Consider the following 17,440-nt stretch of genomic DNA (forward strand, 5'->3'; position numbering starts at 1 on the left):
CGCCCCCTCCCCAACCCTGTGATCCACTTCCGCTTCCATGGTTCCATCCGCTGCCAGATCCACTCCCAGATATCTAAAACACTTCACTTCCTCCAGTTTTTCTCCATTCAAACTCACCTCCCAATTGACTTGACCCTCAACCCTACTGTACCTAATAACCTTGCTCTTATTCACATTTACTCTTAACTTTCTTCTTCCACACACTTTTCCAAACTCAGTCACCAGCTTCTGCAGTTTCTCACATGAATCAGCCACCAGCGCTGTATCGTCAGCGAACAACAACTGACTCACTTCCCAAGCTCTCTCATCCCCAACAGACTTCATACTTGCCCCTCTTTCCAAAACTCTTGCATTTACCTCCCTAACAACCCCATCCATAAACAAATCAAACAACCATGGAGACATCACACACCCCTGCCACAAACCTACATTCACTGAGAACCAATCACTTTCCTCTCTTCCTACACGTACACATGCCTTACATCCTCGATAAAAACTTTTCACTGCTTCTAACAACTTTCCTCCCACACACTTTATTTACCTCCTTCAAAAACATCTTTTTATTCTCCCTAAAATTTAATGATACTCTCTCTCCCCAACTCTCATTTGCCCTCTTTTTCACCTCTTGCACCTTCCTCTTGACCTGCCTCTTCTTTTATACATCTCCCACTCATTTGCATTATTTCCCTGCAAAAATCAGTCCAAATGCCTCTCTCTTCTCTTTCACTAATAATCTTACTTCTTTATCCCACCACTCACAACCCTTTCTAATCTGCCCACCTCCCACGCTTCTCATGCCACAAGCATCTTTTGCGCAAGCCATCACAGTTTCCCTAAATACATCCCATTCCTCCCCCACTCCCCTTACCTCCTTTGTTCTCACCTTTTTCCATTCTGTACTCAGTCTCTCCTGGCACTTCCTCACACAAGTCTCCTTCCCAAGCTCACTTACTCTCAACACTCTCTTCACCCCAACATTCTCTCTTCTTTTCTGAAAACCTCTACAAATCTTCACCTTCGCCTCCACAAGATAATGATCAGACATCCCTCCAGTTGCACCTCTCAGCACATTAACATCCAAAAGTATGCGGCATAAATGGGGAGCACACCAAAACATTTCCATCTCCTACAGCAGATAAACTGCTACCAAGGTGGACTCATGTGGTATGCTGGCACATCATGTTGTTGCCAGCTCTCACTAAAGGGCACCAACTTTACTAATGGAAAGCATTATTTTAGGTGAGGTAATGTGATCTGTATTAATATACTTCGTGTTGCTCTGCTCATGCCATCTTCAATGGCAAGCACTGTTTGTCATACCCATACACACACTAAATACATGCAAGCACTGTTTGTCATGCCCAAATACATAAAAGAAACCTCTCAAAATGCTGAACAAGATGTCACTGTAAAGAGGCAAAGTCCCAAGGGACTGAAAAAAGAATAACTTCATACCAACCTATAAGAAGGGAGACCAGGAACAAACAGCAAACTAGTTTCACTAGCAAGTGTAGTCTGTAAGGTTCTGTACATGATCAAAAAGCAAATGGATCATTTTCTATGGGGGAAAAATTAACTTAGTGAAAGAGGGCATGGCTTTCAGGGAAAGGAGGTCTTGGGTAACAAACATCTTAGATTTCAACAAGACAAAAGGGAGGGCTGAGAAGACTCTGTGTGTGGACTGTCAGAAAGAATTCGACACTATCCTGCTTGAGATGCTGATTAAAAAGCTATATAACCAGGAAGGAATAAGGGCAAAATTCCTTCAATGAATCAAAGAGTATCCATCAGGAACAAAGAGCACATGTTAAAAGAATACTTCAAATGGTTTGAGTCCACCAGCAAAGTGTCACATGGTTCTATTCTGGGACCATTACTATACTCCTTTTGATCTGAAAAGTTTGAACATAATATAAAGGTCATGAGGGAATTTAAAAGCATGGAGTTTTATATCAACTTACATGGAGACCTTGACAGACTCAAAGTAGGTCTGATACATTGTTCATAAAGTTCAACCAGAGTAAATGTAAAGTAATGAGGATGAGTCACAATGAAAGGCCTAAATATGGTCATCCAGCAGGATATAAGGTGTGAGATGGGAGTCAACATAATCCCTAACCTGTCACCAAAGTCTCATCTTTGGTGAACAGTTAAGACCAGCTGTCTGCACGCAAATAAAGTTTTATTCAATTTCGAGGATACAGAAATATTCAGCTTGTCTTCATATTACACATAAGGCAAAAATGAGTATTTTTCTCAAGTCTGGTAATCACACTTAAAAAAAGCAGAGGGACCTAATAGAGAAAGTCCAGAGGGGAGCAAAAAAAGATAGTTCCAGAATAAGAAGAGATGAATTACAGAGAAAGGCCATAGATCTTAAATTCAAACACAAAAAAGGATAAAGATCTTAAATCTTAACACAATGAAAGAGAAGGGGAAAGCTTAACTAATCACTATCTATAAGTTTTCCAAATAGACAGATGACATAGGTAGTGTACAGCTCTTCAAGACATGTGGGGATAGAATAACCTCAGGTCAGAACAAAAAAATCTAGCAAGAAACTCAAAATGAAATATGTGAAAAAGTACTTTTATATCAGATGAATGATGGATGAATGGAAAAATACTTTGAATATAGTTAATGCAGAGAGCACAGGTAAATAGCTTATTGCTGTCACCTTCTCAAGGGTCCAAGCATTTCTTGTAAGAGTTGAAATACTGAGATGAGTGAACCCAACTAGTTGGAAGGCTGATGTGCGAACAGCAAAAGGTCCACCTGGGGACTGGACAGATGGAGATCCCACACGAGAATCATGTTTCTGTAGCCTCTTCAGTGGGGTTAGTTTCATACGACTCTGCTCCTGTTTCATGGAAGAAAAAAGTGAAGTACTCAGTCTGTGAATGAAATTTATAAAATCAAAATTTAAGCATAAGAATAGGAAAAATATCAGTCTTGCATTATTCACCATAGTTATGTAATAAGTCAAAATCAATATAGCAGACTTGGTCAACTTTCTCAATCAGTTTGCACTGACAACCAAATTACTCTCTTAAACAGTTATTTGTTAAACAATCTACCCATCCCACACCACATATTGTCTTCAAGCATTGATTTAAAAAAAATTCACAAAATTCCTCATCTGCTTTCTTTTGCTTTCAATGCCCAAAACTAAAATCCAAGCAACACTATCAGGGTTACAACCTACTCCCCTACATCAAACAAACCAACCTCCTTCCCTACACCAACCCCACCATCCCATCCCCTACAGAAACTCCAACACCTCTCCCCTACACCAACCAATACCACCCCCTCCTGAAACCCAGCCTTGCCACAACCCTCTCCTACAATAACCCCACCATCCTCTCCCATACACCACCCCCAGCACTCCCTCATCTACACTAATTACACCCACTCAACAACTCCTCCTCTACGACAACCACAACAGCTCCTTCCCTACACATCTAGTGGAATTCCAAAAGGCTCAGTCCCAGGACCCATACTTTTCATCATATACATAAATGATCAAGAGACAGGGCTCATAAGTAGAATCTCAAAATTGGCCAATGGCATAAAATTGAAAAACAGACCCAACTCATGGGAAGACATCCTAAAGATTCAATAGGACTTTGAAAACTCGTTGAGCAGAAAAAGAAGTGGGAAATATATTTCAATAAGGTAAATATAAAGTTTTTTCAGCTATCATCATTTCCCTTATTAGTGTCATAGCACCAGGAAACAGACAAAGAAAGGCCACATCAAGCTAGAAACTGCAGAAGTTGGTGACTGAGTTTGGAAAACTGTGTGAAAGGAGAAAGTTGAGAGTGAATGTGAATAAGAGCAATGTTATTAGATTCAGTAGGGTTGAGGGACAAGTTAATTGGGATGTAAATTTGAATGGAGAAAAACTGGAGGAAGTGAAGTGTTTCAGATATCTGGGAGCGGACTCAGCAGCAGATGGAACCATGGAAGTGGAAGTGAGTCACAGGGTGGGAGAGGGGGCAAAGGTTCTAGGAGTGATGAAGAATGTGTGGTAGGAGAAAACTTTATCTCGGAGAGCAAATATGGGTATGTTTCAAGGAATAGTAGTTCCATCAATGTTATATGGTTGTGAGGCATGGGTTATGGGTAGGGTTGTACAGAAGAGGTGGGTGTGTTGAAAATGAAGTGTTTGAGGACAATATGTAGTGTGAGGTGGTTTGATCGAGTAAGGAAATGGTAAAGAGATGTGTGGAAATAAAAAGAGTGTGGTGTGGTTGAGAGAGCAGAAGAGGGTGTGCTGGCATGGTTCAGTCATATGGAGAGAATGAGTGAGGAAAGACTGACAAAGAGGATATTTCTGTCAGAGGTGGAGGGAACAAGGAGTAGGAGGAGACCAAACTGGAGGTGGAAGGATGGAGTGAAAAAGATTTTGAGTGATCGGGGGCTGAACATACAAGAGGGTGAGAGGCGTGCAAGGAATGAAGTGAATTGGAACGATGTGGTATACCAGAGTCATTGTGCTGTCATTGGACTGAACCAGGGAATGAGAAGCATTTGGGATAAACCATGGAAAGGTCTGTGGGGCCTGGATGTAGATAGGGAGCTGTGATTTCGGTGCATTACACACGACAACTAGAGTCTGAATTTGACCGAATGTGGTCTTTTTTGTCTGTTTTCCTGGTGCTACCTTGCTAAAGCATGGGACTACAATGCTGTTTCCTGTGGGGCGAAGTAGTGACAAGAATGGATGAAGGCAAGCAAGTATAAATATGTACATGTGATATTCTTGTATATGCACATATACAGGCCTTTTTTTTTTTCATTTATTTATTTTAAGTTAAGAGTAAATGTGAATAAGGGCAAGGTTATTAGGTACAGTAGGGTTGAGGGTCAAGTCAATTGGGAGGTGAGTTTGAATGGAGAAAAACTGGAGGAAGTGAAGTGTTTTAGATATCTGGGAGTGGATCTGGCAGCGGATGGAACCATGGAAGCGGAAGTGGATCATAGGGTGGGGGAGGGGGCAAAAATTCTGGGGGCCTTGAAGAATGTTTGGAAGTCGAGAACATTATCTCGGAAAGCAAAAATGGGTATGTTTGAAGGAATAGTGGTTCCAACAATGTTGTATGGTTGCGAGGCATGGGCTATGGATAGAGTTGTGCGCAGGAGGATTGATGTGCTGGAAATGAGATGTTTGAGGACAATGTGTGGTGTGAGGTGGTTTGATCGAGTGAGTAACGTAAGGGTAAGAGAGATGTGTGGAAATAAAAAGAGCGTGGTTGAGAGAGCAGAAGAGGGTGTTTTGAAGTGGTTTGGGCACATGGAGAGAATGAGTGAGGAAAGATTGACCAAGAGGATATATGTGTCGGAGGTGGAGGGAACGAGGAGAAGAGGGAGACCAAATTGGAGGTGGAAAGATGGAGTGAAAAAGATTTTGTGTGATTGGGGCCTGAACATGCAGGAGGGTGAAAGGAGGGCAAGGAATAGAGTGAATTGGAGCGATGTGGTATACCGGGGTTGACGTGCTGTCAGTGGATTGAATCAAGGCATGTAAAGCGTCTGGGGTAAACCATGGAAAGCTGTGTAGGTATGTATATTTGCGTGTGTGGACGTATGTATATACATGTGTATGGGGGGGTTGGGCCATTTCTTTTGTCTGTTTCCTTGCACTACCTCGCAAACGCGGGAGACAGCGACAAAGTATAATAAAGTATAATATAAATAAATTATTTCATTTATTTTGCTTTGTCGCTGTCTCCCGCGTTAGCGAGGTAGCGCAAGGAAACAGACGAATGAATGGCCCAACCCACCCACATACACATGTGTATACATACACGTCCACATACGCAAATATACATACCTATACATCTCAACGTATACATATATATACGCACACAGACATATACATATATACACATGTACGTAATTCATACTGTCTGCCTTTATTCATTCCCATCGCCACCTCACCACACATGAAATAACAACCCCCTCCTCCCTCGTGAGCGAGGTAGCGCTAGGGAAAGACAACAAAGGCCACATTCGTTCACACTCAGTCTCTAGCTGTTATGTAATAATGCACCAAAACCAGAGCTCCCTTTCCACATCCAGGCCCCGCAGAACTTTCCATGGTTTACCCCAGACGCTTCACATGCCCTGGTTCAATCCATTGACAGCATGTCGACCCCGGTATACCACACTGTTCCAATTCATTCTATTCCTTGCACGCCTTTCACCCTCCTGCATGTTCAGGCCCCGATCACTCAAAATCTTTTTCACTCCATCTTTCCACCTCCAATTTGGTCTCCCACTTCTCCTCGTTCCCTCCACCTCTGACACATATATCCTCTTTGTCAATCTTTCCTCACTTATTCTCTCCATGTGACCAAACCATTTCAAAACACCCTCTTCTGCTCTCTCAACCACACTCAACCACACAACTCTCTTACCCTATTATTACTTACTCGATCAAACCATCTCACACCACATATTGTCCTCAAACATCTCATTTCCAGTACATCCACCCTCCTGCGCACAACTCTATCGATAGCCCACGCCTCGCAACCATACAACATTGTTGGAACCACTATTCCTTCAAACATACCCATTTTTGCTTTCCGAGATAATGTTCTTGACTCCTACACATTCTTCAAGGCTCCCAGAATTTTCGACCCCTCCCCCACCCTATGATTCACTTCCGCTTCCATGGTTCCATCCGCTGCCAAATCCACTCCAAGATATCTAAAACACTTCACTTCCTCCAGTTTTTCTCTATTCAAACTTACCTCCCAAGTGACTTGTCCCTCAACCCTACTGTACCTAATAGCCTTGCTCTTATTCACATTTACTCTCAACTTTCTTCTTTCACACACTTTACCAAGCTCAGTCACCAGCTTCTGCAGTTTCTCACATGAATCAGCCACCAGCACTGTATCATCAGCGATCAACAACTGACTCACTTCCCAAGCTCTCTCATCCACAACAGACTTCATACTTGCCCCTCTTTCCAAAACTCTTGCATTCACCTCCCTAACAACCCCATCCATAAACAAATTAAACAGCCATGGAGACATCATACACCCCTGCCGCAAAACTACATTCACTGAAAACCAATCACTTTCCTCCCTTCCTACACGTACACATGCCTTACATCCTCGATAAAAACTTTTCACTGCTTCTAACAACTTGCCTCCCACACCATATATTCTTAATACCTTCCACAGAGCATCTCTATCAACTCTATCATATGCCTTCTCCAGATCCATAAATGCTACATACAAATCCATTTGCTTTTCTAAGTATCTGATGCTCTGTACATGCCTTCACTCTCTCAATCAATACCCTTCCATATAATTTCCCAGGAATATTCAACAAACATATACCTCTGTAATTTGAGCACTCACCTTTGTCCCCTTTGCCTTTGTACAATGGCACTATGCAAGCATTCCGCCAATCCTCAGGCACCTCACCATGAATCATACATACATTAAATAACCTTATCAACCAGTCAACAATACAGTCACCCCCTTTTTTAATACATTCCACTGCAATACCATCCAAACCTGCTGCCTTGCCAGCTTTCATCTTCCGCAAAGCCTTTACTATCTCTTCTCTGTTTACCAAATCATCTTCCCTAACCCTCTCACTTTGCACACCACCTCAACCAAAACACCCTATATCTGCCACTCTATCATCAAACACATTCAACAAATCTTCAAAATACTCACTCCATCTCCTTCTCACATCACCACTACTTGTTATCACCTCCCCATTAGCCACCTTCACTGAAGTTCCCATTTGTTCCCTTGTCTTACGCACTTTATTTACCTCCTTCCAAAACATCTTTTTATTCTCCCTAAAATTTAATGACTCTCTCTCACCCCAACTCTCATTTGCCCTCTTTTTTACCTCTTGTACCTTTCTCTTGACCTCCTGCCTCTTTCTTTTATATATCTCCCACTCATTTGCATTATTTCCCTGCAAAAATCGTCCAAATGCCTCTCTCTTCTCTTTCACTAATAATCTTACTTCTTCATCCCACCACTTACTACCCTTTCTAATCTGCCTACCTCCCACGCTTCTCATGCCACAAGCATCTTTTGCACAAGCCATCACTGCTTCCCTAAATACATCCCATTCCTCCCCCACTCCCCTTACCTCCTTTCTTTTCACCTTTTTCCATTCTGTACTCAGTCTCTCCTGGTACTTCCTCAAACAAGTCTCCTTCCCAAGCTCACTTACTCTCACCACTCTCTTCACCCCAACATTCTCTCTTCTTTTCTGAAAACCTATACAAATCTTCAACTTCACCTCCACAAGATAATCATCAGACATCCCTCCAGTTGCACCTCTCAACACATTAACATCCAGCAAAAGTCTCTTTTTCACACGCCTATCAATTAACATGCAATCCAATAATGCTTTCTGGCCATCTCTCCTACTTACATACGTATACTTATGTATATCTCTCTTTTTATACCAGGTATTCCCAATCACCAGTCCTTTTTCAGCACATAAATCTACAAGCTCTTCACCATTTCCATTTACAACACTGAACACCCCATGTATACCAATTATTCCCTAAACTGCCACATTACTCACCTTTGCATTCAAATCACCCATCACTATAACCCTGTCTTGTGCATCAAAACCACTAACACACTCATTCAGCTGCTCCCAAAACACTTGCCTCTCATGATCTTCCTTCTCATGCCCAGGTGCATATGCACCAATAATCACCCATCTCTCTCCATCAACTTTCAGTTTTACCCATATCAATCTTAGAGTTTACTTTCTTACACTCTATCACATACTCCCACAACTCCTGTTTCAGGAGTAGTGCTACTCCTTCCCTTGCTCTTGTCCTCTCACTAACCCCTGACTTTACTCCCAAGACATTCCCAAACCACTCTTACCTTTTACCCTTGAGCTTCGTTTCACTCAGAGCCAAAACATCCAGGTTCCTTTCCTCAAACATACTACCTATCTCTCCTTTTTTCTCATCTTGGTTATATCTACACACATTTAGACACCCCTTTTTTTTAAATCTTTTTTTTCCAAAAAAAAGGAACAGAGAAGGGTACTAAGTGAGGATATTCCCTCTTAGGCTCAGTCCTCTGTTCTTAACGCTACCTTGTTAGTGCAGGAAATGGTGAATATGTTAAAAAAAAAAAAGGTTTATGTATGTGTATGTAAATTGATGGGCCATTCTTCATCTGTTTCCTGGCGCTACCTCGCTGATGCTGGAAACAGCAATCAAACACAATGAAAAAAATTAAAAAATAATATGTATGTATGTACATGCCTCACAACCCTATAATATTGGTGGAACCACAATTTTTTGAAACATGCACATTTTCGTTCTCTGAGATAACGTGCTCTCCTTCCACATTCTTCATCACTCCCAGAACTTTCCCTCCCTTCACCCACCCTGTTACTCCAGCTTCCATGGTTCCATTTGCTGCCAAGTCCACTCTCAGATATCTAAAACACTTCACTTCTCCCAATTTTTGTCCACTGAAACCTACATCCCAACTAACTTGTTCCTCAACCCTGCTGAACCTAATAGCCCTGCTCTTATTTACATTTTCTTTCAACTCTCTCCTTTCACACATTTTTCCAAATTCAGTCAACAACTTCCGCAGTTTCTTACTCGAATCAGCTACCAGTGCTGTATCATCAGCAAACAACTGACTCACTTCCCAAGCCCTCTCATCTCCAACAGACTGCATATTCTCCTCTCCAAAACTCTTGCATTTACCTCCCTAACCACTCCATTTATAAACAACTTAAACCACCATTGAGGCATCACACACCCCTGACACAGACCGACCTTCACTGAGAACCAATCACTCCCATCCTCCTACTTGTCCACATGCCTTACGGCCTTGATAAAGACTTCTCATTGCTCCTAGAAGCTTACCTCCCACTCCATATATTCTTAAGACCTTCCACAAAGCATCTGTATCCACCCTGTCATATGCCTTCTCCAGATCCATAAATGCCACATACAAATCCATCTCCTTTTCTAAATATTTCTCACATACTCTTCATAGCAAACACCTGATTCACACATCCTCAATCACTTATTAAACCACACTTCACCCTGATCTGATGCTTTGTACATGCCCTTACCCTCTCAGTCAATACCCTCCCATGCAATTTACCTGATATACTCAACATACTTATATCTCTATAGCTTGAAAACTCACCTTTAACCCCCTTGCCTTTTCACAATGGCACTATATACACATTTTGCCACTCCTTAGGTACATCACCATGATCCATACACACACTGAATATCCTTACCAACCAATCAACAACACAGTCACCCCCTTTCATATATTCAACTGTAATACCATCCACTCCAGCTGCCTTGCAACATTTCATCTTACACATTGCTTTCCCCACCTCTTCACTCTTCACTAAAAACACTCTCCATGACTCTCTCATTTCACATACAACCCTGAACCAAAACACTCTACATAAGCCACCCTATCATCAAACACATGCAAAAATCCTTCAAAATAATCACTCCATCTCCTCCTCAACCTATCACTCCCTGTTATCATTTCCCCTTGTAATCCCTTCACTGATATTCCTATTTCTTCTCTTACCTTTTGCACATTTTTCCTCCTTCCAAAACATCTTTCTAATCTCCCTAAAAATAACTGACACTCTCTCACCTCAACTCTCATTTGCCTTCTTTTTCAAACCCTGCACCTTCCCCTTGACTTTCTGGTGCCTTTTATACATCCCCCAATCATTTGCACTCATTCCCTGCAAGCACTGCCTAAATGCCCCTTTTCTCTTTCGCTAGCAACTTTACTTCATCCCACCACTCACCACCCTCTCTAATCTGCCCACCTTCCACCTTTTGCATGCCACATGCACCTATTGCACATCTCATCATTGCTTCCCTAAATACCTTAAATTCCTAATCCACTTCCTTTGCTTTATCTATTCTCACCTTTTGCCATTCTACACTCAATCTCTCTTGGTATTTTTTCACACAAGTCTCCTTTCCAAGCTCAATTATTCTCAACACTCTCACCTCTTTTGAAAACCTCAACAAACTTTCACCCCACCTCCAAAAGGTAGAGATCAGACATCCCACCAGCTGCCCCACTCAGCTTACTTACTTCCAAAAGTTTCTCTTTGCATGCCTATAAATCAATATGTAATCTAATCGTACCTGTTGACCACCTCCCCTACTCACAATCATATACTTGTGTATATCCTCTTTTTAAACTAGATATTCCCACTCACCAGTCTTTTTTCAGCACACAACTCCACAAGCTCTTCACAGTTTGCATACTGAATACCTCAGGCGCCCCACTGATTCCCTCAATTGCAACTTTACTTCTCTTTGCATTTAAATCACCCATCACTAATAACAGGTCTCCTGCATCAAAACTGCTGACACATTCACTAAGCTATTCCCAAAACACTTTTCTCTCATGATCTTCCTTCTCATGGTCAGGTGCATAAGCACCAACAATCACCCACCTCTTGCCATCCAATTTTACCCACAACAATCTTGAATTTACTCCCTGACACTCTATCACACACTCCCACAACTCCTGCTTCAGGATCAGTGCTACTCCTTCCTTAGCTATTGTCCTCTCATCAACCCCTAACTTCACTCCTGAGACATTTCCAAATCATTCGTCCTCATTACCCTTGAGCTTTGCTTCACTCAGAGGCAGAACAGGAGAGACTGAGTACAGAATGGAAAAAGGTGAGAGCAAAGGACGTAAGGGGAGTGGGGGAGGAATGGGATGTATTTAGGGAAGCAGTGATGGCTTGCGCAAAAGATGCTTGTGGCATGAGAAGCTTGGGAGGTGGGCAGATTAGAAAGGGTAGTGAGTGGTGAGATGAAGTAAGATTATCAGTGAAAGAGAAGAGAGAGGCATTTGGACGATTTTTACAGGGAAATAAAGCAAATGACCGGGACATGTATAAAAAAAAAAAAAAAAAAGAGGCAGGAGGTCATGAGAAAGGTGCAAGAGGTGTAAAAGAAGGCAAATGACAGTTGGGGTGAGAGTATCATTAAATTTTAGGGAGCATAAAAAGATGTTTTGGAAGGAGGTAAATAAAGTGCGCAAGAAAACGGAACAAAGGGGAACATCAGTGAAGGGGGCTTATGGGGAGGGGATAACAAGTAGTGGTGATGTGAGGGGATGGAGTGAGTATTTTGAAGGTTTGTTGAATGTGTCTGATGATAGAGTGGCAGATACAAGGGTATTTTGGTCGAGGTGGTGTGCAAATGAGAGGGTTAGGGAGAATGATTTGGTAAACAGAGAGGAGGTAGTAAAAGCTTTGCGAAAGATGAAAGCTGGCAAGGCAGTAGGTTTGGATGGTATTGCAGTGGAATTTATTAAAATAGGGGGTGACTGTGTTGTTGACTGGTTGGTAAGGTTATTTAATGTATGTATGACTCATGGTGAGGTGCCTGAGGATTAGCGAAATGCTTGCATAGAGCCAATGTACAAAGGCAAAGGGGATAAAGGAGAGTGCTTAAATTACAGACATATAAGTTTGTTGAGTATTCCTGAGAAATCATATGGGAAGGTACTGATTGAGAGGGTGAAGGCATGCACAGAGCATCAGATTGGGAAAGAGCAGTGTGCTTTCAGAAGGGGTAGAGGATGTGTGGATCAGGTGTTTGCTTTGAAGAATGTATGTGAGAAATACTTAGAAAAGCAAATGGATCTGTATGTTGCATTTATGAATCTGGAGAAGGCATATGATAGAGTTGATAGAGATGCTCAGTGGAAGGTATTAGGAATATAAGGTGTGGGAGGCAAGTTGTTAGAAGCAGTGAAAAGTCTCTATCGAGAATGTAAGGCATGTGTACGAGTAGGAAGAGAGGAAAGTGACTGGTTCTCAGTGAATGTCGGTTAGCGGCAGGGGTGCGTGATGTCTCCATGGTTGTTCAATTTGTTTATGGATGGGGTTGTTAGGGAGGTGAATGCATGAGTTTTGGAGAGAGGGGCAAGTATGCAGTCTGTTGTGGATGAGAGCTTGGGAAGTGAGTCAGGTGTTGTTTGCTGATGATACAGCCTTGGTGGCTGATTCATGTGAGAAACTGCAGAAGCTGGTGACTGAGTTTGGTAAAGTGTGTGACAGAAGAAAGCTGAGAGTAAATGTGAATAAGATGAAACCACCTGACACCACATATTGTCCTCAAACATTTAAATTCCAACACATCCAACAGTATAGCTTAAGGCACTATGAGAAGTTAGACCAAAGAAGAAATGGATAAAGTAGCGAAGTAGCATGACAACTGAATAGGGCTAAGAAATTTCAAATGTTGACATCAACAGGCCAATCTGGGATCAGGTGAAACAGAAGCACTGTGTGCAAAGGTAGCATGAATGGAGACTTCATTCTAAATCCATGGAAAAATTTTGTATTCGAGGCAAATTCAAATTAAAAGATTCAGTCTCAAGTTTTATATCCTGGTCACACCTTTTTTATTTGATGATGACGCGGCTGGTGCACACACAGTGCATAGACCTCGAGGGTGATGTTGAAGTCAGAAGTAAGGTGATGGAGAGCCATGAGGTTGGGAAAGGTGATTGCACCATCAACAACACACTCTGGAGTTGTCAGCAGCTGTGAAGAAATGACCTGCTCACGATGCTTCACCAAAACCATGAGGTGGTATAATTCATCACCTGCAAAGAAAGTGAATAAAATCAGTTTGCTGATGATTACATGACAAAAAATCAATTACACTTTTTAAATGTGGTACTTTTTTGAGTCCTGTTCTATATATACACAGGAGAACATTAAAGAGGTAATATGTGTGGACATGTGTATGTACATGTGTATGGGGGGGGGTTGGGCCATTTCTTTCGTCTGTTTCCTTGCGCTACCTCGCAGACGCGGGAGACAGCGACAAAGTATAAAAAAAAAAAAAAAAAAAAAAAAAAAAAAAAAAAAAAAAAAAAAAAAAAAAAAATGATGTTACAATAGGTTAATATGAGAGTAAACAGAGATATGTGTCATGAAATGTCAGCAGTGAATCCTAGTTGTTAAAAAGAGCATTATGGACCACAGAAACTGTCTTCAAAAGCATGGTCTGCATGGGAGAATTACTTTACATTCTAAGTAGGTATGAAAATGATCCCAAGGCACTGGGCATCCCTTCCCTCTGCTAGCCTGCTGGGGGTGTGGACTATTTATGCAAAATCATATCTTATAAAAGGGTCATACGAGTAAGCACTTATAGCAGAGAGACAGTAGAGCAAATCTCAATAAGAAATTGGCATAGCATTAAATTGAATGTTGCTCCACTGTAAAGGAGGTAACTTTGTATACTATAAGTAAATTATTCATGTTAAAGAGTCACCAATATAACCATCAGTTTTAATATTCAGTAAGCAATGGACACTCATGTATTGGTTTACCTTGCATGAACTAATTTCCCTCTAAACCTGGAATGTGGAATTCTGATGCCTTATACTTCTCAAGCACATGCAGTAAATATGGCATAGGGGGAGTCACAAACTGTAATTGGGCTGAACCAGGGTACAAAATGCAGTGAAGGTAAATCATGGAATAGTCTGTGGTGCTTGACTGAGAATGGTAGACTCTGATTTCAGTACATTAAATATGACAGCTAAAGAGTGAATCTGAATAAATGAAACCAATATTTTTTTGTTCTTGACACTACCAACCTAAGGCAGAAGCAACTGAGAAAAAAATTATACAAAAAAACAAAGGAATTAATTACAATTACATTAGGAAGAAGTGGTAGGTATGAACATTAACTGGGAGCATTGGGTAGGAACCTCTGAAAACACCTGAATTGCCCCCTGCCAGTGGCCTGTTAAGGATGGCTAAGAAGCGGCACTGGAGTTCATCAGTAATGGAGTTTCTTTTGCCATGGCCATCCCCTTGAGGGGGTTCCCAAAGGGAGCAGGCATCAGAGATATAGATAGATAGGTAGATATACTTACTGCAAATCATACTTACCATTCATTCCTTTCTGAAGGAAGCTCTGTTTGAGAGGAACAGATATGTTACTGATACTAATAGATCCCATACATGATTCCTCATCACTGGTCCAACTCTGCTGACCTAAGGCACCTCGGCCTTCAGTCTCTGTAATGTAGCAAACATGGATTAATGCATATTTCATAAGCATAATGCACTTTTTTTTTCACAAATTGATTGCCATTTCCTACCACATCTACTGACATCAATTCTCTAGCTGTAATATGTAATGCACTAAAACTACAGCTCCCTATCCACAACCAGACCCAAACAGATCTTTCCATGGTTTATCCCGAATGCTTAATATGCCCTGGTTCAGCCTATTCACAGCACATTAACCCCTGTACACCACATTGTTCCAATCCACCCTATCTCATGCATGCCTTTCACCCCCAACATGTTTAGGCCCTGATCGCTCATAACCTTTTTCACTCCATCATTCCATTCCTAATTTGGTCTCCTGGTTCTCCTTGCTCCTTCCACTACTCACACACATATATCCTTTTTGTCATTTTCCTTACTCATTCTCACCATATGTTCAAACCACATTTCAACACACCCTCTTCAGCTCTCTCAGCTACACACTTATTACCACATCTCTCTTAACCCTTCATTACTTAATCAGACCAACTCACACCACATACTGTTCTCAGACATTTACTTCCAACACATCCACCCTCCTCTGTACAACCCTATCTATAGCCCATGCCTTATATCCATATAATATTGTTGGCACTAATAAACCTTCAAACATACCTATTTTTGCCCTACCAAATAAGTCTCATTCCATACATTCTTCTGCAATCCCAGAATCTTCACCCTCTCACCCATGCTATGACTCACTTCTGCTTCCATGGTTAAATTTGCTGCGATATCCACTACCAGGCATCTAAAACTCTTCACTAACTCCAATTTTTCTCCATTCAAACTCACATTCCAACTAACATGTCCCTCAACCCTGCTAAACTAATAGCCTTTCTTATATTCACATTTATGCTCAACTTCCTCCTTCACACAAGCTCCCAAACTCAATCACCATCTTCTGCACTTTCTCACTCGAATCTGTCACAAATACTGCACCATCAGCAAACAACAACCAACTCACTACCTACACCCTCTCATCTCCTTCAAAGCGCACAATTGCCCCTCTCTCCAAGACTCTCACATTTAGCTACCTCACCACCCTATAGATAAACAATTCAAACAATCATGGTGGCATCACACACCCCTGCCACAGTCCAAACTTTACATGAAACCATTCATCCTCTTCCTACTCATACATATCTTGAACACTTAATAAAGCATCTTACTACTTCTAGCAGCTTCCCCCTATCATCTGCTTACTCCATATCCATAAATGCCACATACAAATCCATCTGGTTCTCTAAGTGCTCACTCATATTCTTTCAAGCAAACACCTTATACAAATATCCTATACTACTTTTGAAACCATACTGTTCTTCCCTAATTAGATACTGTGTGCATACACGCCTTCATCCTCTTAATCACCACCCTCCCAAACAACTTACCAGGAATGCTCACATTTATCCCCCTTACCATTATATAATAGCACTGCACATGCATTCTGCCAATTCTCAGGCACCTTACCATGATCCACACTCATGGTGAAAATCCTAACCAACCAATTCATAACATACTGAAAACAAAGCACTCTCTATGATTCTATCACTTCGCATAACTCCCTAATTCAAACACTCTACATCTGCCACCATATCATCAAACACATTCAGCAGTCCTTAAAAGCCCTCACTCCATCTCCTTAATTCATCACTAACTGTCACCACCTCGCTCATAACTCCCTTCACTGACTTCCCTTTTGTTCTCTTGTTTTTCACTCACTGTTAACCTATTTTCAAAACATCAACTTATTCTCCCGGAAGTTTACTGATGCTCACCATGACTCTCATTTGCCCCCTTTTTATCCACTCCTGGACCTTCCTTTTGACCTCCTGCCACTTTCTCTCATACATCTAGTCATCTGCACTTTCTAACCTGCCCATCTCCCACCTTAAACATGCCACATGCATCTCTTGCACATGCCAATAGTGCTATGCTAAATACCTCCTATACCTTACCCACTCCCTTAGCTTCATTTACTCTCATCTTCAGCCATTCTAAATTCAATCTCAGGTTATTTCTTCACACAAGTCTCTTCTCCAGGTTCACTTATTTTCACCTCTCTCTTCCCATCCATAACATTTCCTCTTTTCCATCAAACCTCTGCACATCTTCATCCTTGCCTCCACAAGGTAATGATCCAACATCCCACCAGGAGAATGTATGAGAGGGATGAGGAAGGCAAGCTGAAACAGTTTAAACATATAGAAACCTTGAGTGAAGTGAGAGGTGGATGTCAGAGGTGGAAGGAACAAGGGAAAGGGGAAATTAAAGAGGTAGGAGGATGGAGTGATAGATGCTTTGAGACTCGGGGCCTGAACAT

The 17,440-nt window shown here is 41.6% G+C and overlaps 1 protein-coding gene across 1 annotated transcript in view; it reads right to left on the reverse strand.

The window, feature by feature from the left end:
- LOC139764996 (uncharacterized) overlaps positions 1-17,440 on the reverse strand; it is a 313,325-nt gene that overhangs the window by 79,763 nt on the left and 216,122 nt on the right. Inside the window, exons 18-21 of the mRNA XM_071692047.1 lie at positions 15,876-15,885; positions 14,959-15,078; positions 13,447-13,655; positions 2,678-2,860 (exon numbers count right to left, since the gene is read on the reverse strand). Coding sequence (XP_071548148.1) covers positions 2,678-2,860; positions 13,447-13,655; positions 14,959-15,078; positions 15,876-15,885 — 522 coding nt within the window. The remainder of the gene's footprint in view (positions 1-2,677; positions 2,861-13,446; positions 13,656-14,958; positions 15,079-15,875; positions 15,886-17,440) is intronic.

This window comes from Panulirus ornatus, chromosome 52 (genome assembly GCF_036320965.1).
Source record: "Panulirus ornatus isolate Po-2019 chromosome 52, ASM3632096v1, whole genome shotgun sequence".
Taxonomy (NCBI): domain Eukaryota; kingdom Metazoa; phylum Arthropoda; class Malacostraca; order Decapoda; family Palinuridae; genus Panulirus; species Panulirus ornatus.